The 21,760-nt window shown below is 51.2% G+C and overlaps 1 protein-coding gene across 1 annotated transcript in view; it reads left to right on the top strand.

Moving 5' to 3' along the window:
• The window catches only part of RAB6B (RAB6B, member RAS oncogene family), a 56,060-nt gene extending 39,638 nt beyond the window's left edge, over nt 1-16,422 (top strand). The window contains exons 3-8 of the mRNA XM_066245004.1: nt 7,515-7,568; nt 7,777-7,882; nt 9,613-9,724; nt 10,754-10,847; nt 13,680-13,746; nt 16,229-16,422. Of these exons, the coding sequence (XP_066101101.1) occupies nt 7,515-7,568; nt 7,777-7,882; nt 9,613-9,724; nt 10,754-10,847; nt 13,680-13,746; nt 16,229-16,293 (498 nt within the window). The 3' untranslated portion in view covers nt 16,294-16,422. The remainder of the gene's footprint in view (nt 1-7,514; nt 7,569-7,776; nt 7,883-9,612; nt 9,725-10,753; nt 10,848-13,679; nt 13,747-16,228) is intronic.
• Nucleotides 16,423-21,760: the final 5,338 nt, after the last annotated feature.

Below are 21,760 nucleotides of genomic sequence, written 5' to 3'. Positions count from 1 at the left end.
GGTCCATTTGGGTGGGGCACTCAGCTAACTGCATGCTGTATCTTCTGCAGTGGCTATGGTCTACCCTGGGGGGTCATTGACAGGGAGCCTAAGTTTGCTGCTGGCAGAAATCTGTCCCCTTTCCCCGCCCAAGCCCTATGATGGCTCCTAGTCACCTCAGTCTCTCAGCCTCCAGGCTATATAAATGTCATCAATCTGGGCTTTACCTTCAAAGCAGAAGTGCCTCCTTCTACCCCACACTCATCCACCCAAGTCCTGCCCACATACACATACTTCAACATGTGAATATATAGTTGCATGCACATGGGTGTATCTCCATTCACCCATGTGTCTATTCACGTACTCATCCATACCTTCCTGTCAATACACACACACCTGTGTGACCTGTGCTGACCTTTAAGAGAGAGTGTCAGTCATTGCAGGTCACAGGGAATCACCAAGGTTTCTAAGGCCTTTTATAGAAGAGTGTGGACTACCCGCATACCTAGCTATTCTTTTTTTTATATATATAAATAAATTTTTATTTCAGTGGGGTGACATCAATAAATCAGGGTACATATATTCAAAGAAAACATGTCCAGGTTATCGTCATTCAGTTCTGTTGCATACCCATCACCCAAAGAGATATTGTCCTCTGTCACCTTCTATCTAGTTTTCTTTGTACCCCTTCCCCTCTCCCTCCTTCCCTCCCCCTGCCCCCCATAACCACCACACTCTTGTCCATGTCTCTTAGTCTCGTTTTTATGTCCCACCAATGTATGGAATCCTGCAGTTCTTGTTTTTTTCTGATTTACTTATTTCACTCCATATAATGTTATCAAGATCCCACCATTTTGCTGTAAGTGATCTGATGTCATCGTTTCTTATGGCTAAATAGTATACCATGGTGTATATGTGCTACATCTTCTTTATCTAGTCTTCTATTTTTTTTTTTACAGTGATTAAAGCCTTTAAGCAAACTCTTGGCCAATACAGCAAGAATCCATAAAAGAATAGTGTCCTTAACATGTTCACCAAGTCCAAGTTGGCCCCAACACCATGCCAAATCCCTGAAAAATGCAACCCAACCCCAGCTCAGTCTGTTAGGAGCTATCACAAGGAGCAAAAGCCCAGGAAGAGTCCACATCCAGGAAAAGTCCGCATGGCACTGGAATTATTGTCACAATTCTATACTTTGCAGCTCACATCCAAGTCCCAATGACCGCTGCTTCTAGCTGGTAATGATTCAGGTAGACTGGAAAAGCCATCTGCAGCATGTGTGGATATGGAGCTCCCCCCGCCCCCCCCCCCCCCCCCCCCCCCCCCCCCCCGCCTGGAGAGACGAGACCAGGTTGCTTTTCCCTGGAGCTCTGCGACTGTGGTGTGGTAAAGAGAACCTTGGGATACACTAACCAGTCTCAGTGTGGCTTCTTCAGTGTTCCTTGGTTGAAGAGTCCTCTTAGTTTAATCCAAAGTTGGTTTTTCCAGATGATAGTTCTTAAAATTATTTTGTAATCCACTTTGGTTCTGGGAGGTAGATGTTGGTACGTCCGCCTACTCCAGCGCCATCTTGTCTCCTCCCCCTAGCTATTCTTTTTGTCTAGTGGCCCCATATTGCAATTTTGGATACTGCCTATTGATTTGTTTTCAACTTTACTATTTCATCTATTATCACCTCTCTGTTGCTAAGCCCATCATTAATTTTGCATTTCAGATATTTTATTTTTCAGTTCTAAATTTGTATTTGTTCTTTTACAATTTCTTTATATTTTTCATTATTTGTTTGAGCATAATTATTTTAGCTGTTAAGAAACACTTGGTTGAGCCTGACCAGGTGGTAGCACAGTGGGTAGAGCATCGACCTGGGACACTGAGGTCCTACGTTTGGAACCCCAAGGTCACTGGCTTGAGCGCTGTCTCATCCAGCTTGAGTGCAGGCTCACCAGCTTGAGTGTGGGATCATCGACATGATCCCATGGTCACTGGCTTGAGCCCAAGGCCTCTGGCTTGAGCAAGGGGTCACTGGAGGGTTCAGCTGGAGCCCCCCCCCCCCCCCATCAAGGCATGTATGAGAAACAGTCAATGAACAACTGAAGTGCCACAACTACAAGTTGACGCTTCTCATCTGTCTCCCTTCCGATCCCTGTCTCTCTTTAAAAAAATAAATACTTGATTGATACTTTCAGTGTCTGGGTCACTTTGGGGTTGGACTCCAGTTAATCTCTTTTTTTTCTTGAATATGGCTTTTACTTCCCATGTCTAGTAATTTTAAATTATATCCTACACACTGTGATTAAGACTTTGGATTTCTGTTTGTTCATTTGAAAGAGTATTGGTTGGACCCAAATTCTCTATTCCCTTCCCCTGTGATAGGCCGCAACTTAAAATTCTGTTTAGATCTGTTTGTTTGTCTGTTTTGTTTTCAGTCATAGGTAGACTGGTTGGGTCAATCAGATTTAGCAACATTTAGATGCAGAATTTAGGGTGCCCTCGGCATGGCTGTCTTATTTCTGGCTTCTGTGGTAGCTTTGCAGTCTGCCCTCTCGTTTCTCAGCCAGTGAGACTGTGGGTTACTTGCCAAGTTCTAGCCACGCTCAGCTCCAGTGGGGCTGCCCTCTGGACAGACAGAGAAATAGGAACCTCACCCAAGGCTGTTCCCTTCTTTTAAGTGTTGACTCCCCTCAAGAGGCCACCCACTTTTGGTTACTTTCCAGTGCTTTCAGATAGTTGTTTGTTATATTTGGTTCAGAGTTTATTGTAGTAATAATCTGCAAGAGGACTGGTCTGATAGGAACTCTGCCATTACCAAAATCAGAATCCAAAATCTTCTCCCCACGCTTCCCATGGTCCACTACTCCCCTCTCTCCACCTGCTGGAATGTTAGTATCCACTCTAGGATTTGTGTAGTTGCCTCATCTTTCCTCAAGAAATGAAGCAGAAGCAAGGTCCTGCTCTTCTTAGCGCCTATACTATACTGGTCCTTTCCATCTGTCATGGACCACAGGTCTATGTGCTCATCTTACCTCCTTCACAGTGTTGGAAGTTCAAGGCCTGATCTGGAACTCTGAATGTTATTAACCATGAGGAAGAGCATTACGGGGAAGAGAAAAATCTCCTTATAGGCGGGGCCAGGGCTTGCTCTGCTCTGTATGTAACACATAGTGAACACTCGAGAATGACTGAGTAAATGAGTAGTAATTACTGTTTGCCAGAAGGGAGCTGCCCAGGGAGGACTAGGACCACCTTCTCTCTGCAGAGCTGGCCTACCTGGCGAAGTGGGCTCCCCCTGGCAGCAGCATAGGGCCATCTGCTGTGCCTAACGTCTGGAAAAATAGATGTTGCCAAGGAGCTAGAAATTTTCTGGTAACCAAGGCCCAGTCAGAGCTGTCATAAAAGTTCTCATTTCTGTTCTGTCCTTAGAGAGCGGACTTCTGTTGTTGTTAAAATGCTAATGATCATAAGATTCTGACAATAGGAATGGATCCTGCATTATGTCTCATCCAGACAGGATGTGACTCCCATGCAAATTCAATGACAGCTTAAGGCTACAGTGACAACTTCAGAAATCAGAGGATTTTAGGAAACCGAAGAGTCACGAGCAGGGGCTTTGCAGTTAGGGAGACCTAGCTCCAAACCCTGCCTTTCCCCACACTGCCTTTGGCCCTGCCTGAGCCTTGGTTTCTTCGTCTAGGACTAGCGTCTTCTGCATGCATGCGCCTCCCCTGTCTCTCACCCAGGCGGGGAGTCTGTCCCTCCTCCTGGATGCCATGGCTTCGCAGACTCATTATAGTATGAGCTCAAAGTCTAGGCAGTTGTCATCAACTTTCCGGCACAAGTGAGTTATCTGTGGGCTTGTCTGGAATTTGGATTCCCAGACAGACACCCCAGAGATTGTGATTCTGTCTGTCTGAATGGGACTCAGGAATTTGCATTTTTACAGGTTCCTGGTGTGATTCTGAAACAGTCGGTCCATGCACTGCATGTTGAGAACCACTGGCCACTGGAGACACTGACCAATATGAGATCTTTACAATTTAGTAGAGAAACCATTAAGATGAGGGGCTCTGAGGCCAACCTAAGAGCTCAGAAAATTACTTGCAAAGGATCTGAATCTGGTTTTAAAAAATTAAAAAATTTTTTAAAATTTATTTAGAGAGGGAGAGGAAAGGGGAGAGGGAGAACATTGATTTGTTGTTCCACTTATTTATGCACTCATTGGTTGATTCTTACATGTGCCTTGACGGGGGATAGAACCCATAACTTGGTGTATCGGGAAGTGAAGCCGAATCTCAAACTATGAATAGGCAGCAAGCACGTGAAAGTGCGTCCCAGGGGAGGGAACTGCATTGAAAGAGGCACAGAAATAGAAGGTGACTTGTGCATGTGGATCCCTGGCCAGAGCATTATTATTAATGTATAAAGTGTAAGCAGGGTAAGGGGGAAATGAGGCCACAGGAAGTGAGGGGCAGGCCTGAACAGCCTTGAGGCCAAGCTGAAGTGTGTAGACTGTTTGCAAGGGGCAGGAGGGAGTGTTGGGGTCAGACTTATATTTTGGAAAGATAACCCCGGTGCTGCGAGAGCCTGAGGGCAGAGAGACCCGTCAGCAGGCTGTTCAGGTTATGCAGGTAAAAGAGATTGGCAGTCAGAACTGGGGCAGTGGGGCTGGGGATGGAGAGAAGTGGACAGGTAAAAGGTAATCAATCAGCTCAGTCAGTCATCTGATGGGGGGGAGTGGATGAAGAGCAAGCGAAGAGGAGGGTCTGGGAGGGCTTCCAGAGGCGTGGACACCTAGGGTGGTAGAGGCGCCACTCATCATCGAGACAGGAAAAGTAGAAGCAGCAGGTTTGGCAGGAGATGATGGCTTCTGTGCAGGGTGTCGATGTCTAGTAAGCAGCTGGATACTTAGATCTGAGGCTCAGGATTGAGGTAGGCCTGGGTATAGGTTGGGAAGCCATCAACACATTCTGTCTGAAGATGTGAGAGTAAATGTGGTCCCCTGACAAAAAACAGTGGGGTACACCAGCATTTTAGGGATTGAGAAAAAGAAAGGATCCTGCAAAAGAACCAATAAAGGTCAGCAGTTAGAGAGGCAGGGAAGCCAGAAACAAGCAGTGTCATGAAATGCAAAGGAAGGGAGAATGTCAAGAAAAAGGATTGGTCTTCAGGGTCAAGCACATCAAGTAGAGTCCGGCATGTAGTGTCCTGACATCTTGGAGATGAAAGACCTACTGGTGATCATAGCCAGAGCAGCGTCAATGGGCAGAGGGTAGAAGCCAGACCGCCCATCTTAAGCAATGGGTGGGAGTGGAGGAAGTAGAGACTATAAGTTTAGGGTCCTTTTCCAAGAAGCATACCACTTGAAGAGAGGTGAGAGATTGACAGATAGCTAGAGAACCACTTAGTGACAGGGAGGAATTTTTTTAAAGGATGTGAGAATTTTGAGAATGTTGTTTGGATGGAAGGAAGAGAGATACCTGAAATAAAAGTAGAGACAGAGAAGAGAGAGGAGATGGCTGAGAGAGTATCATTCAGGGACAGAGGAATAGGGCCCAGAGCACCCCAAGGAGAGGTTTGCTTTGAAAACGAGAAGGAGCAAATACTCCGAGCCCAGAGGAATGGGGGACTAAGGCTGGGCACATGCAGACAACTTTGCAAACACCTTTTAAATGTTAGCCCTGCCACTTCCAGCTCTTAATGCTAGGAAAACAACATCTTTTGTGCTCAGTTTTCTTACCAGTGACATACAAGTACTAAGGTATATAACCCATAACATAGATTATCAGGATCAAATAATGCATGTGCAGCACTTAGCACAATAGCTGGCAAATGATAAGTAGTCAGAGGTTCAGTGGTTGTTACAGCGGCTATCAGTGTTGTTATATTACAGTGTAAAGCCAAGTATTTGAAGTGATTTATACTTCCTATTGTACAGTGGGGTTTTTGGTCAACTTGTGAGAGCGATTTGTGCCAAGGATGTAGCAGGGGCAAAATGGGAGAGCGTTATGAACAAATGCTGATGTGAACAGAAGCAGGAGGTGATCAAGGACAAGTCACGTGTTTTTATATTTCCCCATAGATTTACCACTTTTGGTGCTCTTATATTTCTTCTTTTAAAGATTCAAATTTCCATCTGTAAAATTTCCCTTCAGCCCAAAGCGTGGCCTGTAATAAAGACCCACCGGTTTACAAGTTATCACAGCTTTCCCTTATCTGAAATTGTTTTTTGTTTTGCCTTCCTTGTTGAAGGACGTTTTCACTGGCTCTAGAATTCTAGGTTGACATGATGGTTTTTGTTTCTTTTGGAACTTTAAAGATTTGTTTCATTGTTTTCTGTCCTACAGTTGTTCTGAAGAGAAAGCAACTATCATTCTTGTCATTGTTTCCTTGCATATAATGTGTTTTATATTTCTGGCTGCTAGTAAGGTTTTCTCTTTGTCTTTGGTTTTTAACAATTTGACTATGACATGCGTGGGTATGGCCTTCTTTGTATTTATCCTATTTTAGATTCACTGAGCTTCTTGGAACTGTGGGTTGGCATTTCTAATCAATTGGGGAAATTTTGACCATTATTTTTTCAAAAAATTTTTTGCTGATTTTGTTTCAAATTCTTTTTATGAGAGCCTAATAGCATGTATATCAGATCACATGATATTGTCCTAGAAGTTCTTGATCCTGTGTTCTTTTATTGCATCTTTTTTCTCTCTGTGCTTCCATTTGAATAGTTTGTTTTGGCCTCTCTTCAAGTTCATTGACCTTCCCTCTGCAGGGTCCTAGTTGCTGTTATTTAAACCAGAGTATTTTTATTTCTTGTATCGCATTTTTTTAGTGTTAAGATTTCCATTTTTTTCTTTTAGTGTTTTCTTATATCTCTTGAAATTCACCAACCATATTAATCTTTTCCTTTAAACTTTAACATTTATATCAGTTATTTTAAAGTCTTGTCTGCTAATCCAATATCTGGGTCATCTGGGGTCTGTTTCTGTTGAGTTGTTCTCTTGATTATGGCTTGAATTTCCTGCCTCTTTATATGTCTAATCCTTTTTTATTGTGCAGGGGAGATTGTGAATAATACAGTGTAGAGATTCTTGGATTCTCTTACCTTCCTCTGAAGGGTGCTGTTTCATTTTAATAGGCAAATAAATTATGGACAGCTAATTTTTCTTGGAAGGGTTACTTCCCATATGTAGACTTGAAGGTAGGTCTCTTTTGGTTTCTCCAATAGTCATCTCAAGTCCTGAGATGATGTTTGTTCTTCCAAAGCTGGCCCTCTGGCCTTGCTCCTGGGGAGGCCTCACTCAGCTCTCTCATCCCGTTCCCTTTGATATCACTCCCTAGGAATCCCCTGTCCTCATCTTGATTTAGCTCAAAGTCCCTTCCTCTGGGAGGGATGAGACGGTTCACTGTGGGGGGGTGGCAGGGACAATGGAGCAGAACCCACCCCGGGCTTGGCGTGGGCGGCCCCCATTTTTCTGGCTGTCACTGCCTTGATCACTGAGACCTTTCAGTTTTGACCTTTCTGTGCTTTTCTCTAACAGGCAACCATTGGAATTGACTTTTTGTCAAAAACCATGTACTTGGAGGATCGTACGGTGAGTGCCTGACTTTATAGAATGGGGAGGACAAGGAGGGCTCCTTTGGGCTTATCACCTGGACCCTTAGCTGGGCACCCCTGAGAGCCCATGCCTGCCCCAGAGCTGGCAGTGCCAACATCACAGAACTAGGACCTCCCCCCAGCCCCCGCCCTCACCACGAGGACCTCACTGGCCCCCGCTGACCCCCTTGCCCTCCCTGCGACAGGTGCGACTGCAGCTCTGGGACACCGCGGGCCAGGAGAGGTTCCGCAGCCTGATCCCCAGCTACATCCGGGACTCCACCGTGGCTGTAGTGGTGTATGACATCACAAGTGAGTGTGGGTCCTGGGTGCCAGAGGGAGGGTGGCTCACAGGGGCTCCAGGACCCAGGGGAGCCCCAGCCAGGCTGCAGCCTCTGTGTGTGCACGTGCACATGTGTGCTTATCCTCTGAATGCAGGAAGGCAGGTGCCCGAGGGTGGGGGTGAGTTGCCTTTGAACATCAGCCTGTGTTCCACCTCCCGCCACCCTCCTGCGACAGAACGGTGTGCAGGCTGGCTCTCCTCAGAGCAGGGGCCTGTGTGTAGAGGTGAGCAGAGAAGCTCTCGAGGCTGGTCCTGCTTCCAGCCCCTCTGCACCCTTCCCGGCTCTGTGTGCGTGTGTATCGGGGTGGGAGAAGACGCTGGTCTCTGGGTCAGCTGGACCCCACAGCTGTGGTGTTGTCAGCTGGCCTGCCCGCTCCTCGCAGGGCTCCCTGGAAGGGGAGGCTGAGCAGGTCTGGGAGAACTGTAGGTGGCTTCACTGCTCACACACGGTGGCTCTTCTAGCCAAAGCAGCTGTCCTTGAGAGTGACGGCACAGTCCTGAGAGAGGCTCAGGGGGCTGGGTTCAGAGGATGGGTGCAGGGACTCACTGCCCAGGCAGGTATAATAGGACGGACCTGGCAAGCCCTTGGGCAGCAGTCACCCCAATGGTGGGAGGACACACAATGTACTGCCCCAGCCTGCTGTCCCTGGCTCTGCCCACCACCTCCTTCCAACCCAACCCTCTCCCTGACCACAGACTCCCTGCCCATCTGCGTACAAGTGGGCGCTGAGTTCACGCAGCCTGACACGGAGCAGAAGAGGGATCAGGCTGAGGGAAACAGGCGCCGCCCCTCCCCTTGGGTGTGCAGGCTGCTGAGTGGGGGGCATCGCCCCATGACTGCTCCTCTTCAAGGTCTTACATCTTCGACTGAGGAGAGAGCATCCCTGAGACCGCCTTGCCTCTCTTGGCTTTAGCCCCTCCCTTATTTAGAGACCCCAGGGTTCTTCTCGGACTCCCCTCTGGCCTTTCCCAAGACCCCCTGAGCTCCTCTGGGCCACAGTCTGCTCTGTAGGGCCCCCCTCCCCTAGGGGCTGCTGTGCCCCCCCTCCACTGTTTCCAAGTACAGCCAACTCCATGCACCCACTTTTCACTCTGCTGAACTGCCCCCGTGGACTCCCCGGGTCTGTGGACCCTCAACGTGTCCTCTGATGACTCTAGTTCACCAGGCCTGCCCCTCCTGAGAATTGTAGCGCACCACATGCATGGGTGGGCTCCTTCCTCCAACCTGCCTGGCCCTCCAACCCCTGAGCACCGCCAAGCACAGAGTGTAAACGCCTGCACCCCACCCCCAGTCAGTAAGACACTAGGGAAACAACGCTTCTTTCAGCCCTCTGGAGTTGGTGACTCCAAAGCCTCCAAAACCAGGTCTGACACTCAAATCTGTCCCTAAACAAGTAGTTCACGTGGCAAATCATGACACTGTGACCTGCCAGTCAGGGTGACTTCTGTCCCCTAGAGGGTGGCTTAGCAATGCAAGGGGCTCTCCAGGGCCCTGGGGCAGCAGCTCCACAGACACGTGGGCCTCCTATAGAAGGAGGTCTGGACCCACTGGTCTGTGTGGCCTGTGCTCCGGCCCCTCCCAGGCGTCTGAGGATGCATGCTGCCTGTCCCTCCTGCCCGCCTCCCACCTTTCCCCTTTGCCCTCTCCCGCCGGGAGCTGGATCTCACTCCCAGTTCTGTTCTCACTTCCCACCTCCAGACCTCAACTCCTTCCAGCAGACCTCTAAGTGGATCGATGACGTCAGGACAGAGAGGGGCAGCGACGTCATCATCATGCTGGTGGGCAACAAGACAGACCTGGCCGACAAGAGGTAGGTACCGGGGCTGGCAGGCTGGGCCCACTCCACGCCTCTGCAGCTCCTCCTGCTCAGGGAGATCTTGGATGCATGGGTAGTGAGCACCCTCTCTGTCTGACCTGTCCCATGCATCTGGAGAGGGTCCTGTTGGGTTACTAGGGGCTTTGAAAGCCCCTGGTAGACCCCTGACCCCGTCCCCTCTGAGGCCCCACCTTGCAGTGGCAGCAGGGGCAATGCAGGGGTGCTCCTCCAGGCGTGGCCTGCGTGGGGGGCCGTGCACCTGGCCCGGCCCAGCCGTGTGTGATCTGGGCGTGGCCACAGCCAACACAGCTGCAGACACAGCAGTCCCTCGGGCTCCTGTCAGCTTCTGCTTGTGCTTTGTGTCTCTGTCCCCGTGCAATGCCCCCACCGGTGTGGGTGTAGGCACGCGGGCCCTGGTCCCACATGTTAACCTCAGGATGTCTGGCCTGGCGCTGTGTCTAGGTGTGACAGCTTTTCTGAAGAGGCTGCTCCAGGGCAAAGGGCTGACGTAGGGGCCACTTACATACATCTGTCCCCTTGTCTCGGGACCCAACTTGGTTAGCTAAAGCAAGAGGTCATGGACGGCGGGCTTCCTGAAATGTACTCTGACCGTTTAAGAAATGAACTGAATTAGAGCCTACTTTATTAGAATCCTCTTTTCGGAGTGGAGAAAATGGGGCTCAAGGCCTAGTCCCTTTGCTAAGTAGGTGACCTTGGGGTAGTCACTTTAACCTCGGTGTTCCCATTTGGAAAATGGGACTGTTTATACCATCCAGAGAGACTGTAGGTGGCTGGAAGCACTTTACAACTGTAGTCTCTGGCAGTGGCGACTCCAGGGAAAGACAGGTATGGGACCACCCTCCCACCTGCCACCAGGGCTGCTCCCAGACTGGAAGACACTACAGAAGTAGTAAAGAAGGGGTTGGAGTGTCCTGCTGGGCGGGACCCCTCATCTCAGCTGCTCCCCCGCCCACCAGGGGCCGCTTCCCTACTGACCTGATGTCCCCCTCCCCTCACCTGCAGGCAGATAACCATCGAGGAGGGGGAGCAACGCGCCAAAGAACTGAGCGTCATGTTCATCGAGACCAGTGCGAAGACCGGCTACAACGTCAAGCAGGTAGGATGCACCTGGTGCTGATCCCAGGCCCAGCTTAGCCGTGAGGCCCACGCGTGCCTTCCGGCACGGTCAGTCTGGGGTGCAGCCCTGCTTCTCCTCCACACGCTAGTGTCTGGGTTGGGGCCGGCAACCCGAGCACCCGTAAACCCACCTAGTGGGGAACGAGCTTGCCTCCAGATACCAATCATACGTGAGGAGAGAACACTGGCCCTCCAGGGGTGTCCGGAGAATGTCATCGTTAGGCATCATACAGGAGCCCGCCACATGGCCCTGGAGCATGCTATGAGTGTCCAGGCACCAACTTCCAGAGGGCTGAAAGAAGCACTGTTTCCCTGGTGTCTTACCGACTGGGGGTGGAGTGCAGGCGTTTACGCTTTGTGCTTGGTGGTGCTCAGGGCTTGGAGGGCCAGGCAGGTTGGAGAAAGGAGCCCACCCATGCGTGTGGTGCGCTACGATTCTCAGGAGGGGCAGGCCCGGTGAACCAGAATCATCAGAGGAGACGTCGAGGGTCCTCAGGCCCGGGGAGTCCAGGGGGGCAGTTCAGCGGGTCGTGGACTGGAAACACTGCAGCTTTGTCGGCACTAACATCTAGCTGTCCTTTACGTGGTTACCTTCCACCGTGAGCGTAGGCAGCTAGACTGTCACAGGAGCAGCCCTGTGGCTTTATCACACAGAGATCACAGCTGTGTTCTTATCACCTCACCGTGTCGCGGTATCTTGAACTTGACAGCCATCCGTACTTCAGTATCTCGGCGGTTATTAGACACACTGCCAGCTCTTGCCGGTTAACAGGTTAATGCCGCATCACCAGTGTGTCTCTTTAAAGGTTTTAGAAAGTGTATTTCAATACTAAAAGGTTTCCTTCATGCTCCTGTGTAATTGATGTCACACACTTAGAAGGAGTGTGTGGGTGTCGCCAGACTGCCAGAGGGGTCTGTGGTTCCCCAAAGGTTCGGAGACCCTGCCTTCAGGAAGGAGAGGACTTGGAGCAGTGATGAGGAGGGAGGGCGTCCCAGGCCAGGGAACAGCATGAGCAAAGGTGGGGCTGGGGGAGTGCCTGTGGCCTGAGGAGGGATCGCTGAGTGAGGAGCACGGCTTGGCTGGGTGTCACTTCTGCCCGGCTGCCGCCATTCGTGCCCGGGACAGTAGACAGGCTGCCCATGCAGCATTGGCCTGGATGCAGTGAAGATCTGCCCCGCGTGGGCAGTGCCAGTGGCAGAGGAGCGGGCAGAGACAGAATGAGCCCCAAAGCTCCAGGACTGGAGTGACTGCAACGTGGCTCCATTCACTCCCACCCCTTCCCGGCCTCCTTTGGTATAAGGCCTGGGCTGCCATGGCGTGTCCTGGAGGACGGAGCTACCTATCCCCAGAGGCATACAGGGGACACGGGCTGCTGCTCTTTGCACCCCAACGGAACATCATCGGGGCTGGGGAAGCAGAGGGCAGGTAGCCTCTGCACCAGTGGTCAGGGCCAGGGAGACCCCGGTGCTTCCTTTCCTAGAAGGCTCTGGAAGCCACGTAATGGTCTGAGCAAGAGTCAGGGTCAGGGAGACCCTGATGCTTCCCTTCCTAGAAGGCTCTGGAAGCCACGTAATGGTCTGAGCAGGAGTCAGTGTGGTCGCTTGCAACCCTGTGCAGTTCAGAGGAGTCTCCATACAGTGCCGACTCCGGGACTCTCAACACAATCATATCTACTCTCAGGGACCCACACGTGACCCCCGAGAGCTGCCTTCTGTCAGTTTGGCTGTGACCATTTCGATGTTCAGACAGGCCGAGCAGGGCTGGCTGGGGACAAGGCCGCGAAAAAAGCTCAGATGAGTGGCCCAGGCCCTCTGCATCCTCGTCCAATTCTGCCTGCCCTGCTCCGGAGCCCTTTCTGCAGCCTACCCGTAGGGTCCCACACCCTGCCAGGCAGAGCAGTGTCCTTACCACTCAGGGCCCCACTGCCTTTGGCCCTGGGTGCTCCCATCGGGCCCTCACCGAGCCTGGGTGCTCTGCTAGGCTGGGCTCTGGGCGAAGCCATGAAGAAGACTCACCCTATCCTCAGAGCTCACAGAGACACTATAAGCCCAGAGCGCGCTGAGTTCCTGCCGTTGGTGTTTGTGAGGGGTGGGGCATGTTCTGAGTCTTCTGGTGCCTTATACTTCTGCTTTGTACTTAGTGTCACCTCGTAGGTTTCATGTCTGCCAGCAACTACCAGACACCCCTGCCCACCGCTCCCCCAGCACCCCCCCACACAGTCTGTCCATGCACATTTACATGCAGAAACCCCACATGTGCGCATAAACACACACACACACACAGTATACACATCACACACCCATACCCACACAAATCCACAGTACCACGTCACACTCCTGTCGTACTCTCAGAAAAGTCCTTCTCTGCTGTGACTCTGTGGCCCTGGTCCCCAGTGCCCAGTGGCCTCAATGCCCAGGAACTTGCGGGACTCCCCGAGGAGAGGATCATTTGTCTAAAGGGCAGACAGGAAGTTGGTTCCCCACACTGGGTCACTGCGTGGGCAGTGAGACAGAAGCCCTCTAAAGGCTTGTCTCCCGGAGTCTCCATCATTACAGCCCTGGTGTAGGTCCCTGTTGTTCCCCATGGCCCGTGCTCCCGTGACCCCCTGACCTGCTGGGGGAGAGGCGCTGGGGGTGGGGGAGAGGGAAGTCAGGGCAGCCCCTGCCCTTCGGGACACGGTCAGTGGCAGAGACAGGATAGTAAAGCCGGGGTCAGGAGTAGTAGAGGCAGGAGGGTGCAGACCCAGTGGGAGCAGGAGCGGAAGGACGGCTCTCTGGCGGGGGCTCACGCTGCATCTCCCCCTCTCTCCAGCTCTTCCGACGTGTGGCGTCAGCTCTGCCCGGAATGGAGAATGTCCAGGAGAAAAGCAAAGAAGGGAGTATCCTTTTTCTTTGATGAGTGACTGAAAGGTGTGCTGGAGAAGCCATCGACCAGGTAGTTATTCACTTAGTGTTTCAGAGCAGTGGACGGACACTGGACGTGCCTCCAGCCTTCCCGGGTCTGTGCAGGGGCCAGGCTGAACTCCGTCCGAGGTCTTTAAGACCCATCCAGCGGGAACCACCTCAACTTTTACTTCCCCCAGCAGGGTGGGGGTAGCAGAGGGATGTGTATGGAGTGATGGTGTGGGGTGGGGAGTGAGACAGAGTGATGTGGCCTTTATTTACAGTGAACAGCCATCTGTATTTCATGGATACAGGTAGAATCTCCTCTGAAGGGAAGGTTTCTTTCTTTACATTCAGATACGATTACAACGGGGTTCAGCTTCCTCTAAGAGACAGCCTCCCCACCCCCGCAGACGCCTCCCCCCACATCCACCCAGCCATGCACAGCCCCGGAACTCCGCCCTGTTCGTAGGACAGTGTCCTCATGCCACTCACACGGTCCACGTCAGATTGAAAACCCAGAAGCTGAAATTGAGGTTCGGAGAGGTAGTTTGATTTGCCCAATTACAGAAAAGGCAGTTGTTTATTGTCTATTTACTTGTTTATTTGTACTTTGCCATGTTATGAAAAATATTTTTATGTATATATATGCACACATAGACACACAACACACAAAACAAGAAAAAAAACAAGATAAAAATATATGTGTATGAGTACATCCACATAAGAAAATCAGGGTATAGGAAAATAAAGGTAGGAAAGCAAGGAGAAGGAAGAGATGAAGTCATACTCAAAATACATGCCATGGCTGAATGGCCAAAAGGTCGCAAGGAGGGAAAATTGGTCTTTAGAAGAAGTATGACTTTTTTTTTTTTTTTTTTTTTGTATTTTTCTGAAGCTGGAAACGGGGAGAGACAGTCAGACAGACTCCCGCATGCGCCCGACCAGGATCCACCTGGCACGCCCACCAGGGGGTGACGCTCTGCCCCTCCGGGGCGTCGCTGTGTTGCGACCAGAGCCACTCCAGCGCCTTGGGCAGAGGCCAAGGAGCCATCCCCAGCACCCCGGGCCATCTTTGCTCCAAAGGAGCCTCACTGCAGGAGGGGAAGAGAGAGACAGAGAGGAAGGAGAGGGGGAGGGGTGGAGAAGCAGATGGGCGCTTCTCCTGTGTGCCCTGGCCGGGAATCGAACCCTGGACTTCTGCATGCCAGGCTGACGCTCTACCACCGAGCCAACCGGCCAGGGCAGAAGTATGACTTTTTATAGTACAGCTGTCCCCCTATATCTGCGGGAGGATTGGTTCTAGGATCCCCCATGGATACCTAGCTCCTCGGATGCTCATCCCTTAAATAAAATGGTGTAGTATTTGCGTAAACCCTATGCATATCCTCCTGTATACTTGAAATCATCTCTAGATTACTTACAATACCTAATACAATGTAAATGCTGTAAATAGTTGTTAACTGTATCGTAGGGAACAATGACCAAAAATAACATATATGTTTAGTGCAGATGCAACCATTGCAGGCTTGTCTACACATGTCAGCAACAATGTAACATATTTTTTCCAAGTAGTTTTGATCCACAATTGGTTGGATCCATGGATGCAGACCCCATGGATAAGCAGGGCTGGCTGTACTTAAAGCCAAAAAATTTCTCCCCTAGTCCTCAAATAGGGGCCACAGAAACACCCCTAGGATGCCAGCAACAGTTCCCATAGCAGGCCTTTTTACACCTCTACCCCCTCCCCCACCCCCGCCCCAGCTAGTGCCACAGCAGGCCCAAGGCCCGGCCCAGGATGAGGCATTCTGTGCACTGTGGAGGGCCTCGTCCTCAGCTGTGATCAGGCCTGGCAGGCACCATGGTTTTCAGCCTGGTGAGAGCGGAGGGAATAACCTGTCTGTGCACCCTGGACCTATTCCTCTGGTAGTTCTGACTGGTGCTTCTCCACCCTCCAGTCCCCTGGGCACCAGGGGGAAGACTGGAGGGGGGTTGTGCTGAGGCCCTTCCCCAGGGATGGGACTTCTCACGGAGGTATCCTCAGAGTCTGAGTGGCACTCACTGACTAGAGCTTGAGGGGTCCATTCTGCTGCAGCCAGCTAGGGCAAGGCCCATGTGGTCCTGTGCTTTCCCATGTGGGCCCCACGCCTGGCCCCAGCCCCCCCCCCCCCCCCCCCCCCCCCCCCCCCCCCCGCCAGTGCACGCTGGGGTAGGGCTGAGGCCTGGGCTGGGAGCCAGTGTCCCAGGGCCCAGTCTCTAGGAAGGCTTCCGGGAAAGGGGTAAGGAGGTGTGGGAGGATCGGGAACGAGGAGGGGTGGGAGCTGCTGACTCTGCATCCCTGCCCGCAAGCAGAGTATGTGGAGGGACCGAGGGACTGCGCTGTGCCGGGCAAGCCGAGGGGAGCACAGGGAAGGGAGGGTGTGAGACAGGGTGGAGCTTCTCTGTGAGAATCCTCTTCCTTAGCCCAGCCCCCTGCAGTGATCGACATCAAGCTGGACAAACCCCAGGAGCCCCCAGCCAGCGAAGGTGGCTGCTCCTGCTAATACAGCCTGGCCTGCCGGCTTCCTCCGACACTACTCGCTTGTTGTGTTGCTTCCTATTGGTTAGCTTCCTAAAGGGGGGTGGGAAACAAGCTTATCAAGATGGGAGGATTTTTCTTTTCTCTCTGTCTCTAGGAGTAGGGTGGGGTGGGGTGGGGGCTGGGCATCAGGGATCACGTCACTCTTAACAGCTGTTACTTAAACAACTATTTTTTGGTTTGGTTGTAATATATTGTACTTTATTAAGATTGCCAAAAACTGTTAAAATTAAAAAAAAAAATTTAAATCATGTGTATACAACTTTTTTGCCAGATAAAAAATGTAGTCCTTTTTATTTGAAAGATGTGCTTTTTGTTTTTGTATATTTGTAAACTTACAGATAACCTTTTCCACACACCTCCTCCTTCCTTTCCTCTTTGAACTATTGATCACCTCTGCCCTCCTCCCACCCCTAGCCCAATAAACTAAAACATTAACTGGGCAACTTAATTAGGCTCCAATCCCGTACCATCTGGCCCAGACCAACCAGGCTGCACCAAACAGGTCCTACCTGGTTAAATCAAACACTGATTGAACAAAACAGCCTATGAGGAGGCAGCTGTGACTGTCCTTCTGTGGCCAGAGTGGGACCTCAGGCATGGCCCCGAGCTGACATTGGGGTCTTGTGGACTGCTGGGAGCCCAGCAGCAGGCCCCATTGCCATGACTTCTGCCTCTCCCTTCCCCTCCCCGAGTCGCCTTGAAGGAGTGGAGGGCACTTGCCACAGGCAACCTTGTGTTCTTTCTGGTCCACCCAGTGAGACGCAGAGCAAGAGGTCAGTGGAAGGAAGGATGGGGTGCTGTTGGCAACTGTGGGCAGTGTCGATGTGTGTGGTTCGAAGGCGTGAGGTGCCATGTGCACTTCTGGAAATGTAACCAACCCGTCCAGCTGTCAGCACACATGTCTGGGTTGAATATAAGGCAAGAACCAAAAGGGACTCATTGTGTACCCTCAGGGGTCGGGGGTGTCCGCAGACCCACCACCTTGACCTTGACAATGCACGTTCTTAGATGACGGGTTGCTAATACTATTATGTTCTGTTCTGGAAAAGTTGATGTCTTGATGGGTTTTTGCTCCACAGACACAGTGCAGTAGAATCTTTGTTCACATACCTTTGTGGCTGTTGTACCCACACTCTGCTTGCCTGAGGGTAGGACTGAGCTGGAGTCTCCAGAAGGCTGCCCAGAGGGAGCCATCTTTGCCATGTTTGACTCATATCTGAGGAGGGCTAAGTCTGAGGACCTGTAAAATCTCTGAAGAGAACTCACTTCTCACTAAGTGAGGTAACCCACTTGGCCTGTATTCCAAATAAACCCAGACTCACCAACCCTGAGCCTGCACAAAGCCAGGCAGCTGATACTGACTCTTCATCTAGACTGCTGTTGGGCATGTCACAGGTGAGCTAAATGACCATCTGGGGTATGATGGGGGGAGTTAATTCTTCCACAAAGCAGTGCTCAAACAAGTTATTGCAATGCATGTTGGAACTTCTCAGAAACTGGTCCAAAATGGCAGCCACTCAGTGCAGTGAAACCTGGCAGGACTCACTGCTCTCTGTCCAGTGGCCTCACACACTTGCAGCTACGGAGACTATATGTCAGAGCTGATCTTTAAGGGAAATTTATCTTCAGGTGAAGAAAAGAGGAAGCAGAATTCCCGCTGAGCTCCTCTTCCTAAAGGCAAAGACCAATGTACAACCGTAATTCTGATGTCGTGTTTAGTTTTTCTATGTGTGTACATAATTATAGAGAGAGATAGACTTGTGTATACACCTCCCACACACACATTCTCACAGAGGTCTCACATGTGCTCGACATATATTCTTGTTTTTCCTGCTCTCAAGTTGGAACTCGCATTGTGATGTTTTGTAAATTCAAAAGTACTGCAACGTGTTGAAATAAGAAGTGCTTAATATTGTCAAAAAAACTTGTGATTGTCTTGCCATCAATAAAATAATTACATAGATGTGTTAAACTGCGGGCAGAAAGAGCCCATGGGAATCCGTGCCCCAGTTCTCCCTCTATGTACTTATATGCACGGGTGTGCATGCCGTGTGGGCCAGCACCCCCGCCGTGGCACACCCCCAAGTGGTGCTTGTTGGAAGCATTCTTACTTACCTCGTGAGAACGTATAGGAGTCCACGGCACAGCCTGTGGCCTGGGTGGCAGCGAGAGCCATTGCTTGTGGCCTCTGGGACAGCCCCATTTGCAGAGATCTGCACTGGGTCTCAGTGAATGAATGTATGGTGGATGTTTATTTTCTTGGTACTTAAAAAGAGTAGCTTTTCTTAAACATTCCTGTAAAAAAATAAAAAGTAGAAACTCAGTGCCCTTCTCATGTGCAGATATACCCAAGGCACCATAAACGTCCATCACAGCCCACGTCGCAGCCTACAGGAGCAGTAAGAGACACGGTCGATATTGTTTGGCTTGCCGTGGCCTCCGTGAACCCTGCCTTCCCGAGCACGTGCACAACATCCCCTCTCTCGAGTCCAGGCTCTCCCCACCCTGTGGCCCTCCGCTGATGAGGGCAGTTGGCTCATCTTGTGCCCCCATCTTGGTGGTGCCATCCTATTCCATGACCCTTCTCTTCTCAGGCCCGATTCCCGCCCCTCATTTCCTGGCACCTGTTAGGGCAGCCAGACCTCTTGCACAGAAGTGTGTTGTTCTTTGGCTCTAGTTTTGGGCAGGTGCCATCAGTGTCTTGCTCGTAGGTAGGATCTTGACTGAGAGAGTGGAGGTTCAGTAATAAAACGATCAGGTTCCCCTGAAGATGTCAGGATACTGCCTCTGCATCCCCAGTGACTGTTACCCGCTTGCCGAATCCAGATGGGCTAGCCCGAGGCCAAAGGAGGAATCCTGGTAGGAAATGAGCTTAGGTGAGCCAGCAGGTTAGCTGCTCTCCTCAAAGACTAGTCGACTCGGGAGATGAGCAGGGCCATCTTCTTTAGGCCCTTTTTTTTCTTTGGGGATGTCAAAGAAAAGCTGTCAGCAAAGCTCCTGTTTCACAGGCACTGAAAATTTTAGCATAAGCTGGAAAAGCAGATGGCATATTTTAAATGTACACAGGCCACAATGAAAGTGTGACAAAAACATCTGGAGTGCTAGAAGAGCAGTTGTGTAGTCCAAGGTGAGCTTGCTTGGTGATTGTAAGCGAGTTTCCTTTGGTGAGAGGCTCCCTGCTATGGCCTGGGCCTGGGTGGCAGTGAGAGCCGTTGCTGTCACCTCTCTCTTCCTGTTGGCATCTTTAAACATTCCTTAATGTTCCCAGGTCCGAGGAGCAATGACCAGGCCAGTTCAAGTGTCTCAGGCGACCGAAATGAGGATTGCAATGGTGGTAGGTAAGGATGCAGACCCATCTTGAGTACAATGGCTTCATTCTCCTGGTGGCCGGCCAGGGCTGGGAGCCTGTAGGTACCAGGTGTGACGATAACGGCACCGCCGGCTTCCCTGTCCTGCAGGCAGAGCAGCCTCATTCCTTCACACAGCGGAAGGCAGGTGAAGATGTCAGGATGTGAGATCGGGTAGCCGAGGACCGGGAGGCGTGTCTGAGCCACGTGAGGGGCAGCTACACAGAAGTCTGTCTGTCTGCGTCAACCAAGCAGGGTTGTATGCTCATTAGTTTCCGAACTACCTCTTCCCCGAGAATGTGTCACCTGGCCAGAGCAGTGTGAGGCAGGGGTCTCGTAGTCCTCCCTGTTCCACAGGCAGGAAAACCGAGACAGGAAGGGTGACATGCTTACAGTCACCCGGCTAGTCAGAAGCGGTCAGAACCAAGGTGTTGCCATCTTCGTCCATTGCCGACCTGTGTACAGTTGGCACTGTGCGCTTGCACAGAAAGGGCTGCTGTGCGCGGGTGTTCCTCAGACCATCTCTCCTCTGGTTAGGACCTGACATTCTGTCCAGTGTCTCTGAATAAGCTAGGCTCCTCCATTGCAAAGAAGGGCCAGTCCCCGGGTCTACTCTGATTGTCATGGGCACCCACAGACCAGGGCACCCTTTGAATTTTTGTTTGAAATGAACTACATATTGTGTTCCAAAACCTTGGGTTATCAATGTGTAAACTCCCTGGACGCCAGACCTGTGTGGGGGATACTCTCTACAGGACATGGTTTCTCCTTGCTGTGGGGTTTGGATGCTTCCTTCCAGCTAGAAGCCTCTCTGCGTCAAAGGTCCCTATCACGTGGTGTGTGTCAACTTCTCCTCCCCTCTTGTTCCCTCACGTACCTCCATGAAATGACTAGCCATGAGGAGCACAGAGGGTGGCATTTCTATCTCTTACTGGCTCAGCAGGCATCAGTGGCCACATTGACTTGACATAAATCTGTGTAAAATGTGGAAGACTCAGCATGTTGATCAAACAATAAACTGTCCTAATTCTCAACACAAAGCTCTTGTCTAATGTTTCTAAGTGGTGCAATCGTATATGGGGCGGGGGGGGGGGGGGGGAGGAGGGGTGAGAAAATATTTCTTCAAGTGTATACTCCATGAAGACCCTCCCATTTCTGTATATCCTTAAGCCCTTTGCTGCTTCCTCCTACTCACCCGGCCTCTCCACCAACCAGGGGGCACACGTGGGGCATAGTTACTTCCGGGACCTTCATTCTGCCTAAAGGCTGATGGGCAGGGAACTCCAGGCAGGACTGAGACTCAGGGCTGTGGGATACCTTTCATCACTCCTGCCCTCCACTTGCCAGGGCTGGGGGTGGCTATCTCTTCCTTCTGGTGATTTCCAGGAGGCCATTTAAAGGCAAGCTTTCAGGTGACACCAAGCTGCCACATGCCACACCAATGAAAGAACATTTCTGAGAGGTCCCCTTCAGGTCTCAGTCATCTCCCAACTAAAACATGCTCCGAAGGCCAGGAGCGTTGTGGGATCAGTCCAAAGAGAACACAGAGGCCGTGGGCAGGCCCGGAACTGGCCTGCCCTGCACATGCTGGCAGTCCTGAGGCTGCAGAGTAAGCCAGCGCCACCAGGCCTCACTCTTCCACTAGTTCAACTTCACTATCTTTTTCCTTTAAAGGCTCTAAAGTTTCTGGAATACCCTGTGGCCTGCCACCTCAAGGAAACCACCTCCGAGTAGGAGGGGCAGGAAGTAGAAGTCCCTGCCCAATACGCCTTCCTTTTCCTGGCTTCCAGATGTAAAAGGTGAGGTCGAGGAGGTGTGGGGGATGGCGAGAGGGAGAGCCAGAGTGCGCATGCCGGCCCGGACCAGAGGAAAGCCAGAGGAAAGCTGTTCCAAGGATTTAAGGTGAACCATGAATTCCCCAAGATCACAGTATCCAGGGCACCATGACTTCAGACAGCAGCAGGAGTGAATAATCTCAATGGCACTACATACATGCCTAGCCAGGTTTGATAACCCTATGCTAACCTCTAATTTTTTTAAAAAAAATGCCTAGTTCAGTTGAAACAAGACGATCTTAAGTCA

The sequence above is a fragment of the Saccopteryx bilineata genome, chromosome 10 (assembly GCF_036850765.1).
Source record: "Saccopteryx bilineata isolate mSacBil1 chromosome 10, mSacBil1_pri_phased_curated, whole genome shotgun sequence".
NCBI lineage: Eukaryota > Metazoa > Chordata > Mammalia > Chiroptera > Emballonuridae > Saccopteryx > Saccopteryx bilineata.
The sequence above is the reverse complement of the archived record's forward strand: the minus strand, read 5'-3'. Positions and strand labels throughout refer to the sequence as shown.